The following is a 12,271-nucleotide window of genomic DNA, read 5'->3' as shown; positions in this document are numbered from 1 at the left end:
AACAAGCAAAACTGGTTGTAGGGAAGGCAAATGGACAAATTGGTTTATTGCAAGAATTTTAGGAAAGTGTAGCTTATCTCTAAAGGACACAACACTAGTGTGACCCATTCTTTAGCATTGCTTGAGTGTTTGGAATCTGCACGACATTGGATTAAAGGAAGACATTGAACCAATTCAGAGATTTGTCACCAGTAAGTTTGACCAGCACATAAGTATTATAGAGATGCTTCATGAACTCAAATAGGAACCCCTGGAGGGAAGATGATATTCATTTCACAAAACACTATTTAACTATTTAGGTACCTCGTACTTGAGGTTGACTGCAGGATGATCCTACAGCCACCAATTTACAATTAATGTAAAGGCCACAAGGACAAGAGAAATTAGGGCTTGTACAGAGGCATATAGACTATTGCTTTTCCTAGCACTATTTGTCAGTGGAACAGGACAAGAAATTACTAAGGTGGCTTGTGGGGTACGTACGTAATTTTAATCAGCATGATGGATACATTTTTGTACATGTTTACTTTCAAGGAACTTTGTTGTGCTGTTCTTTTTTAATAAAAACAAATACAAAGCTCGTGTGGGGTATGTACATAATTTTAATCAGCATGATAGATACATTTTTGTACATGTTTACTTTCAAGGAACTTTGTTGTGCTGTTCTTTTTTAATAAAAACAAATACAAAGCTCGTGCTTATTCACTCCATTCCTGGCTGATGAAAGTATCTAATGTAATTATCATCTTTCTCATGTTCCCAGTACCTCGGAAACTCTCTGTCAATTGTATTTCTTTTTATTTGGCATTTATGGTGTGGACATCTTGGAATTCACGAGCATCTATTCTGTTATCAGAAACATTACATTCTCTTTAGACCATTCTGCTGCTCAAAGATCTTGAGTTGAAGACAAAAGTTCACTGATGAAACACCAGAATTTAGCTCTTTCTCTCCTGCTCTCACCAATGCAGAGATGAAGGAGACTTCGTTTGACAGTTCATCGAAGGACTGATAATGGGCAGAACATGAGTGAACACCTGTGAATGCTAACCAAATGCAACAGAATGGTGTCTGCTTGTGCTCAGCTACTGTTCAGAGCCATAGATAATTCTTGTTCATTTGTGTCCGCTCCAGTGAAAAATGTGTTTCAGACCTGCAGTCCAGTCTTTTAAGTTTAGCAGGCAGATGGATCGGTCATGTTTTGGGCCAGTATGGTATACAGATGTCTGACACATCTCATTTCTAATAAGGCTATTTGAGGGCTGTGCAATATGATGATAGGATCCTCGAACCTACTGTCCTGTCATATAGTCGACATTTGGATGATCATTGGTTGTGTTTCAAGATGACAATGCACAAGTACACCATGGGATATGAATGATGGAGGAAATCAAAGTCAAAATGAGGGCAGCTCAGTCTGTATTATTGTAAAATATTAGGAGAGAGAGAGTCACAGACATGATATGCGAGTTGAGATGGTAATCACAAAAAGAAATACTTTTTTGCTGTGGCAAGATCTTTTCACAAAATTCCAGTCTCCAACTTCATCCTCCAAATGCAAAAACATTTTAATTTTCATAGCACTCACCTTCATAGGGAAAAATGATCGTTATAATAAAACACAACAAATCAGAGATCACACAGAGCAATTTAAGTGTTACTTTTCCCCACACATTGTTCAAGAGTGGAACGGTAGAGAAACAGTATGGAAGTGGTTTGATAAATCCTCTGTCAGGCACTGAGCTGTGAAATGCAGAGTAGTCATATAGATGCAGACATTTCATATCCCATAAGCACGGTGGTTGTGGAGGTCTAGTGGGTAGCGCACTAGACTCCAATCAGGAGGTCCTGGGCTCGATTCCCCATAAAACATAAAAGGTGGGGAATTTTCCTTGTTCCAGTGACTGCAGGATGGCCCCCAGGTGACGCCAACCTGCTATCAGGTGACTCCTGGGGATATTTCCCAGGGGTAAAAGGAAGCTGGGGTGATAGGCCATTAACCCTCTCCCTCCTAGTGCCACAGTGAACAAAGGCTGCACCCTACCTGCTGTCAGGACAACAGCCCAGTCACTGCCTGTCATCATAGACCTTACTTTTACTTTTATGTTGTATGCATCTGAACAATTACTTTAACACAGAACAAATACGGAAATGAACAAGACCAGAATAAATAACATATTCTGTTGGATTTTCTGTTGCGGCTATATCATAAATTAAACAACAGCAGCAGAAAGACATCTTCAATCAATTCTCTAAAATTCATGACATAAAAGTATTGTATAAATCATTAAAACTCTACTGTATTCTATCGAAATTGTAATACTCCTGGGTAGATGCCAACGTTAGCATGCAGCTAGAGCCAGTGTGGACATGGTTTTTAGGCTGTTGTCCACATCTGACTAGATGAATAGCAGACTGGTATGCACACCCCACATCAGTTACATGATCCTCAAACATTTTGAAAACATTCTCACACTTTCACACACGATAATATTAGATACATACAGATACAGGGTACATAACTTTCACTCTGGTGTGGGTTGGAAGGGGGGGAGGGGGGGGAGGTGGCATGGAAAGGGCATCTGGCCACAATTTACCACTAATACTGCCAAATCCGCATTAACATGCTGAGACTGTGATAGCAGGGGATAAAGACTAAGAAAAAGAAAAAGTAAAATGTATCAAAGTTGTGAGGTAAAAGTCTGTGCCCACTGCCAGAAGAAAATTCACTCTAGATTTAATGTTGCAACAGTGCATATGGAGTACATGAAATGATCACATTTACAGATCAATACTGCAAATGCTTCTCAGCTAGCATGTATCGACCCGTGCCAAAACACACACATTAGTACGTGGTGTAGCCCTCACTGGTGACAATGCAGGCACTGACTATGGCATTCAGTCGATAGTACAGATGGCAAAAACTGTCCTGAGATAAATTATGTCACACATGCTCAATCTGTTCAGATAGTTATGTAAGAGTTGTTGGTTGACAAGTTGCACGGGTCACTTCTCATCCCATGTTCCCACATGTGCTCGGTTGGAGACAAACTCGTAGAACATGCTGGCCCGGGAAGTCACTGCTCATCTTTCTGAGAACACTGAGTTTCATGGGCAGCGTGTGGGTCCTCACTATACTGTTGGAACAGTACATTACCTTCCAGTTACAAGAATGCAAAAATAACGGGTGTAACATCATTCTGCATGTACCAAGTGCAGAAACACCACAGATGAATGAGAGTTGTAGTTTATCGCAACCCAGACCATAAGGCCTGGGGTGGGGCCACTGTATCTTGGGCAAATGCACTCTACAAGAGAGTGCTCACCAGATTTATGTCATTTGCTGATACGACCATCACTTGTGTGTGAGCGGAATCTGCTTTCATCACTTACAACCATGGCGTGCCATGCCATCCTCAAAGAGATCCTCTAATGGCACCACTCGAACCATGCATGTCAGTGCTGAGGCACGATTGGAAGACAGGATAGATGTGTGCACGTCCGTAACGCAACTGGCAATAACTGCTTCGCAACAGTTTGTGTTGACACATCTGGGGCTCACAAGACCTTTTATATGTGCTGTGGTAGCCGTACGATCTGCAACTGCTGCCCTTTCAGTACAACAATCCTAGTGAGCATCTGTGCTGTGTGGATGTCCAGAACCTCGATTACGTGTGTGAGAATGTTTACGTGACTACTGATACTAGCAGCGTTGCATAACTGATGCAGCACATCCAACTTGTGTGGAAATTCCCCTGAAAGGACCATCCTGCCACTCGGAAGCCCACAAATTTACCCCTTTTTAAACTCACTCGTTGGCTATAAGAATCACGAGTGTGCCTTCCTGGCATGGTTGCCTGCTTGCTTCACATGTCTGCATCACACTGGCTGTGAGCATTTCCTATTAAAGGGTAGACACATATAGCACTCTGATAGCTATGCCATTACACTATCTGTTGGCGGATGACACTGAAACCATTGCCAGTACATCTACTACTCCCAGGTGACATATGTTGTCATCGGAACAAAATTGACATTGTATTTCCAGGTGTACAATATAAGCTGTATCAGCAGAAATATGTGACTAAAAAGATGCTAGCCTTACATTATTCTTGCACATTATCATTATCTTTGATGTTAATATGACAAGAAACATGAAAAATGCAATATCGAAAGTGAAGTTCATGGGAGAGATCTATGAACTGTTCAAAGTAAAGACAGGAGTGAGGCATGAGGAGAAAATAATCAGGACATGGGACAAAAGAGACAGATGGGTGAAGACTGAACCGTCGCCCTCCAAGTGCCGTGCCAAACAAAGAAAGTTGATGATTGAAATTTTAAGAACCTGCTCCAGCAAAATGCTTTTGCTTTATTGACTGCCACCCCAATTCACATGCGATATCTGTGGCATGCACTTTCCTGTTTGCTAATAATACAAAATGAGCTGCCCTTCTTTGAACTTTTAAATGATGTCCTCTGTCAGTCCTATCTGGTAAGGATCCCACACCATGCAGAATACTCCAAAAGAGGACTGACAAGTATAGTTGTAGATAGTCTCTTTAGTAATCCTAATCTTCTAAATGTTTTACTATTAAATCACAGTCTTTTGTTTGCTTTCCCACCGCATTATCTATGGGAGCATTCCAATTTAACTTATTTGTAAATGTAATTCCTAAGTATTCAGTAGACTTCACAGCCTTTAGATCTGCGTGAATTATCGTGTAACCAAAATTTAGTAGATGCCTTTTACTACTCATGTGGATGACATAACAATTTTTATTATTTAAGGTCAGTTACCACTTTTTGCATCATATGGATACGTAGCCTAAATCATTTTGCAGTTCATTTTGATCATCTGATCACTTTACAAGACAGTAAATGATTTGCAAGACTGTAAATGATAGCATCATCTAAGAGGACTGCTCAGATTCTCTCTTAAATTGTTAATGAATATCAGCAACAGCAGGTGGTCTATAACACTTCCTTGAGGAATGTCAGATATCACTTGTGTTTTACTTGACGATTTTCCATCAATTAATATGAACTGTGACCTTTCTGACAGGAAACCACACATCCAGTTGCACAACTGAGACAATACACCATAGGCACACAATATGATTAGAAAATGCTTGTGAGGAACTGTTTCAAAAAGTCTTCTGGAAATCTACAAATATGGAATCAATTTGAGATCCCCAGTCGACAGCACTTATTACTTTGTGTGACTAAAGAGCTAGCTGTGCTTTAAAAGGTCGATATTTCTGAATCTATCTTGGCTATTTATCAATGAATCATTATCTTTGAGATAATTCATAATATTCAAACACAATATATGTTCCAAAATCCTAATGCAAATCAACATTAGTGATATGAGTCTGTTATTTAGTAGATTACTCCTCTTTTCTTTCTTGAGCATTGGTGTGACCTGAGCAACTTTTCAGTCTCTAGGTATGGATCTTTATCAAATGAGCGGCTATATATGATTTCTAATGGAGCTATTGTATCAGCATTCTCTGAAAGAAACATAATTGCTTTATGACACTGAGGAGAGCTACTATTAAGTTACTCACAGTTGCAGTTGTTCTTGATTTGAATACTGCATTATTTACTTTGTTGTCTTTGGTGAAGAAATTTCAGAAATCCGTGTTTAGTAACCCTGCTTTAGTAGCACTGTCATCAGTAACATTACCACAGCTGTTGCACAGTGATGGTATTGGTTGTGTCTTGACATTGGTGTACTACACATTCAACCTGAACCTCTTTGGATTTTCTTCCAGATTTCAAAACGAAGTTTCACTATGGGAACTATTAAACACATCTTGCACTGAAACCCACCCTAAGTTTCGAGCTTCAGTAAAACATTGCTAATCTTGGAGATTTTGCATTCTTTTAAATTTTGACATGCTTTTTTTCATTGCTTCTGCAGCTGAGTTTTGACATATTTTGTGCACCACCCTTTTAATTTATTTGGTATCCTTTCAATTTATTTGGTATATATCTCTTAATTGATGTCGATACTATTTCTCTGAATTTAAACCATCTCTGGTCTACACTTACATAGTCAGACTTGAAGGAGTAGAGACTTAGTAGAGACCGTCTTCTTGGAAGGCATCAAGTTAATTTTTATCTGCTTTCTCATTAAATGCCTTATTGTGTAGGGCTGGAAATTAATAGAGATAAGGCAAACAGAATGTGCAAAGTAAGTGGAAATTACTCGTCTCTTCCCCGATTACAGTGCAATAGAAGATATTACAAGATGTTGACAGATTGCCATATCTCGGTAGCTTTATATGTAATAATGAGGTCACAGATGCAGAAATCACCAGCAGAACTGGAAAATCAGTCCATATGGCAATTAGGTCTGTAATATGTCAACAAAGCTTTGACTGTACTCCTTTATCGTTTATATGTGTGAGACTTGGAAAATGTCAGTAAAATCAGCACACAGTCTCCATATTTTTCACCAACAATGCTATAGATGAATTCTGAAGATGTTAACCCAACCAAGTTACAAACGATGAAGTGCTGAGAATACGAGGTCTACACAGCCTGCACAAAATTAATGTTGAAAGAAGACTGAAGATTGCAGGTTATGTTCTACGCATGTAAGGTGGAAGAATCCCAAAATCAACACTGTTGTGGAAATCAATGGACAGATACAGATGTACAGGAAGACCTTTTAACACCTGGAACTTTTGCAATGAATCTTCAATGCATGGACACAAACTTGGAGGAAGGTGAGAACTTGGCAGCTGATCGAGTGAACTCTGTGAAACCAGTTCCTTGTATGGTACACAGTAAATCTGAGTAAGTTAGTAAGTAAGTAAGTAAGTAAGTAAGTAAAGTAAGTACAACTGGGGATTTTGCAAAACTGTTGGATGATCGATATTATTGTCTAGATTTGACACTGTTGGACTTCTACCTTTTCCTTGATGTGTATTCTTCAAATTGTGAGTTTTATGAGAAAGCTGATAGGTACTTACCAACCAACCTTCCCTCACATGAACTGACATTGTCTCTTTATAAATTCTACTGTGCTAACAATCATCCACTGAGAATCCTCGACTAGGTCTCCGCAGCTCAAATGAGCCAGTTTCTTTTAAATTTCTGTCTTTGGCTATAATTGTCTTCCAAGTATGGTGACACAACATCCTGTCATGAAACTTTTGCCTTTACACTTTTTTACTTTTCTGGACACTGCCTTTTTCTGCACTGTGCACTAAATACACTATGTGAGTAACGCCCAATCTCCAACAACCAATCGTGAACTGTAAACAGTTGTAAACTCTACCAGGGCACATAACAAACAATTAACATTTGTGTTTTAGTGTTCTAAGCTGTGAGGTCATCAGTGGACAAATAATTTAGTACTTATTCCTGGACAGGCAGAGTGGCCGTGCGGTTCTAGGCGCTACAGTCTGGAACCGAGTGACCACTACGTTCGCAGTTTTGAATCCTGCCTCAGGCATGGATGTGTGTGATGTCCTTAGGTTAGTTAGGTTTAATTAGTTCTAAGTTCTAGGTGACTGATGACCTCAGAAGTTAAGTCGCATAGTGCTGAGAGCCATTTGAACCTATTCCTGACGTGCTGTTGTTTGGAACAACAACTGACATGATCCAAAATATTACTTTCTTTTATTATAGCTTCACTTTTATTTTGTCTAATGATTACTAATTTCAGTATCAAATTCCATCATCAAGCCACTATATGATCAGAAAGCATAGTGTATCGTTAAAATATTGTTTAATAAACAGATTACCATTATATCATCATTCCTTAAAATAATGTCCAAAGTGGAAGGACAGATGATTAATTTTGAGTATATACAAAAGTCAGAGTACTGAACCGGATATGAAAGAAGGAAAACCAGAAGGGCAGTGAGAGACGGGTGCCTTCTATCACCTTACTTCCTTAATATGTTCATCAAGGAAGTAATAACAACAACAAAGAAAAGATGACCAGAATCAAAAGGTAATTTCTGGAATACGCCAAGGAAATGTGATAGGATCATTACATTAACAATGTATATAAATGATCCAGTAGAAAGTGTCAGAGGCTCCTTAATATTGTTCACAGGTACTACACTTGTCCATCAGAAAGTAGCAACAACAGAGGGCAGTATCAATTTGCACAATGACCTGCAGAGGATTGGTGAATGATGCAGGCTCTGGCAGTTGACCCTGCACATAAATAAATGTAACATATCACACACACACACACACACACACACACACACACACACACACACAGGAAAAGAAATCCAATACTGTACAACTACACTATTAATGACAAATTGCTGGAAACAGAATCTACCATAAAATATCTAGAAGTAACTATCCAGAGCAACCTTAAAGTGGAATGACGACATAAAACAGCAATAGAAAAGCAGATGCCAGACTAACATCCACAGGAAGAATCTTAAGTGAATGTAAATTACCCCCGTGTCCTTACCCAGTAGGACTGACAGAAGAGAGAAAGAAGATCCAATGAAGTGCGGAGTGTTTTGTCACAGGATCATTTAGTCACTGTGAGATCATTACAGAGATGCTCAGCAACTCCAGTGGTAGATGCCATAAGAGAGCAGTTGTGCATCACGGAAAGATTTACTACCCAAATTTTGAGAGAGTAGTTTCCGAGAAGAGTCTGACAACATAATAGTTTCTCTCATATACAATTCACGAAATGATCATGAGAAGAAAATTTGAGAAGTTAGAGATAATACAGAAGCGTACTGACAGTCATTCTTCCCAAGCACTGTTCACAAGTGGAACAAGGCAGAGGGGATCAGTTGGTGGCATGAGACGTACCCCCTGCCACACACAGTTAGGTGGTTTTTGGAGCATGATGTCGATATGGAAATTTAATTGCATGCATATACACTGCAGATTGATGACATCACAATAGTAAATCAAAGTAGGAACTAAATAAAATGTTTCAGGCCTTAAATCAAGAAGTGGTAAAACTAAAGCTAAAAATGAATACAAAGAAGACAAAAGTTTTGGCTACGGACAAGAAAGGAGGTGGAGGTAGAACTGACACAAGAACAGGCAATGAGCAACTCAAGAAAGCAACTGAAATTCAGTATCTCAGTAGCATTTTGCAAGAAAACAATCAATATTTCAAAGCATTCAAGAAAAGAATAGCACAGGTGAAGAGTTCCTTCCAAAATAAGAAGAAGCTGCAACTGAATAAACATATCAGCTTCCACATTAAGAAAATATTTGTAAAGACCTTTGTGTGGAGTGTTCTGACACACAGATGCAAAATCTGTACATTAGAAAAGCCAAAGGAAGCTCGCCTCAAACCTGCTGAAATGTGGTTCTGGAGGAGAAATACAAGAACTAGCTGCATTGACAGAAAAATTAAAGGAAATAGGAGAGAAGAAAGAACCACTGAAAGTTATAATCCAGGGCAAAGCAAAATACACTGGACACTTAACTGGAGATGATAATCTTTTAAAAAACATTTCTGTAGGCAAGATCGTAGGTAAGAAAACAAGGGGATGACTGAGAACATCCTACTTAGACAATATGATCAATGAATGGGATTTTCTTCACGCATGGAGATGAAGACAACTGCTGGAGAGAGGAAGCTGTGGCTGCAGAGACAAGGTTTAACCTTTTGGAAGAGTAAGGACAAACTAATACAAAATATGAGTCTGCATGGTAGCTACATATGGAATAAATGACAACTTCTTGTGTGCAGTCATCTAGTCTCTTACCCCAGTAGGTGTCTTATCTACTAAAAGTAAAGGTCACTGTTGTGCTTTCAATAGATGTGAACTACACCCTGAAAATGGTATATCTAGTTTGCAGTTGTACAGAAGCTTTTTATTTTGCAAAATGGTTCAAATGGCTCTAAGCACTATGGGACTTAACATCTGAGGTCATCAGTCCCCCAGACGTAGAACTACTTAAACCTAACTAACCTAAGGACATCCCTGCCTGAGGCAGGATTCGAACCCGCGACCGTAGCAGCAGCACGGTTCCGGACTGAAGTGCCTAGAACCGCTCGGCCACAGTGATCAGCTTTTATTTTGCAAAGAAATTTTTGATAATAAGATGAACTGATGCTGGTACTCGCTACTGAAACCAGTAGTACTTAGACACAACAAAAATGTGACTACAGAATTAAGAATAATTTTTCCAAACTATGGAGTATTTTTTTCAAATCAACGCCACAATAGAGGAAACTTATTTTAAACTAAAGACACAAAAGAAAAAAAGAGAAACTGTAAAGATCTTGAGTCTCATAAGACTCTCCTGGGAGGAAAATATAAGATATTTAATTGGTAAACTTGCAAGGCATACTTTTTATGTTGTATAAACTATGAAACTGTTAGCATCGTCAGCTAAAATTTACTTCTTCTGTCTTAATATACCTTCCTTCACTTACAGCTGCAGTGTGGAGACAGGGGTGAGGGTGGGAGCAGGGATGGGGGTGAGGGTGAGGGCGTACTGCTTTAAAATGGTGATTATTGTATTGATATTCTTAACAACAGATTTATATCTTTTGCTTATGAAAGTCTGCATGCGATGACAGCTGCACTAGTAATACCTTCACAGGGTCGTATTCAAGTTGCAAGGCTAGATCTATGCCAACCATGACACGCTCCCAGCCTTTCCTCCTCATGATCTGGTTGTAGCGTCGGGTCTGCAGGGTGTCTAAGCTGATGTTCAGACCGTCAAGCCCTGCCCTCTGCAAGGCAACCAGCTGTCTTGTCAACATGAGGCCATCGGTTGTCATTAAGACACTTTTGAGATCTTTCATTTCCTTCAAGGCACCTGTGAAACAGCAAATTATTCTAAAGAAACTGAAACAAATAATTTGTAACATTGCTGCTGCATATGAAACAAAACTCCAGTTGATAAATTGAAAATACAAATTCCTTAAAAGTTAACTGTACATTTGCCCTAATACCGAGAGATATGAAGGGTAAATAAACTGAAGTGAAGAATGCAAGTTAAGATAGCAATGAAAAAATAATTAGAGGCATAAGATCACCTACTGCAACAGGGAAATGGGAATCAATATGAACCATTACCCATCTACTGTCAACTCATTCCATGTCTCCATGCGCACTGTATAAACCACTGTGGGTTGTACGACAAAGTACATTGTTGTACCACACATTACGGTTTTTCCCCATTCAATGCTCATGTGGAGTGTGGGAAGAATGATTCTTTAAATGGTTCTGTGCATGCTGTAATTAATCTTGCCTTCATGGTCCCTATAGGAGTGATACATATGCGGTTATTGTATAATCCCTAAATACCTCGCTTAATACAGGTTCCTGAAATTTCATAAGTTGGGTTTTGTCATATATTTGGCATCTATACAATACTGTCTTTTATTTGTTTTGTGATGTGCTCCAATTTACATTTCTGAAAACTTAAACTCAGTTGCCTATCTTTGGACCAAATTGAAATGTTATGATCTGACTCAAATTTGTGCAGATTTTTTTCAGGCAATAATTCATTATAGACAACTCTATCATCCAGGAAAAGTATGAGGTTCCTTATAATATCGTCTTCCAGAACATTAAGGTACAACATAAATGTAATGGTATAAATTACTATAACTGTATAAATAAGTTTATAAGTGTGTAAAATACATTGAACTATTTGTTACAACAAAATATTGTACCGGTATACTCAGCAAGATGTTAAATCAGCAGATAGCTACATTTTATGTTCAACATTTTTTGTACAGCATATATGCTGGAAAGGATTTATACCCAAATTAAATAAATCTGAAGAAATGGTAGTGTGTGTCTGGAAAAAAAATCCGTAAAAACTCATGCAGTCCAATTTGCTATTATGTCACTGTTACTGAAATATAATACAAAGTAACTGAATTTGATGAACATTCTCAGAGTGCAATATGCCTCAGAGTGAAATGCACAGTAATGTCAACATTATTTTTCAAGGCTATGTTTGTGAAAATGGATGAAAGCAAACCACACATTTTGTTCTCAATCTGCGGAAGCATTATGCACTGTGAAACACTGTACTGCTGTTCTACATAAAAGCTGTCTCATTGCCAACATCTTTCCCCTGCTGGCTGTTCTACACTTCTCATCACTGATTCAACACGTTGTAAGATATTTTATGCTGTATGACATCACAGTCCAGTCTGGTTAGGACAGCATAAAAATAATATATGAATTTCAGTATTGAAACTGGAACAGCAGAACAGTTCTCATCACACTGGATATCAAATCGAGGTTGGATTACAGCCATGGGTACATCATTTCATGCTACTCAACTGTAT

The 12,271-nt window shown here is 38.7% G+C and overlaps 1 protein-coding gene across 1 annotated transcript in view; it reads left to right on the top strand.

The window, feature by feature from the left end:
* Positions 1 to 10,432: 10,432 nt before the first annotated feature.
* The window catches only part of LOC126460149 (molybdenum cofactor biosynthesis protein 1-like), an 86,399-nt gene continuing 84,560 nt past the window's right edge, over positions 10,433 to 12,271 (top strand). The window contains exon 1 of the mRNA XM_050095902.1: positions 10,433 to 10,444. Within this exon, the coding sequence (XP_049951859.1) occupies positions 10,433 to 10,444 (12 nt within the window). The remainder of the gene's footprint in view (positions 10,445 to 12,271) is intronic.

Source organism: Schistocerca serialis, chromosome 1, assembly GCF_023864345.2.
Source record: "Schistocerca serialis cubense isolate TAMUIC-IGC-003099 chromosome 1, iqSchSeri2.2, whole genome shotgun sequence".
NCBI classification, from domain to species: domain Eukaryota; kingdom Metazoa; phylum Arthropoda; class Insecta; order Orthoptera; family Acrididae; genus Schistocerca; species Schistocerca serialis.
Note: the sequence above shows the minus strand (reverse complement) of the source record. Positions and strands in the feature narration are given on the sequence as shown.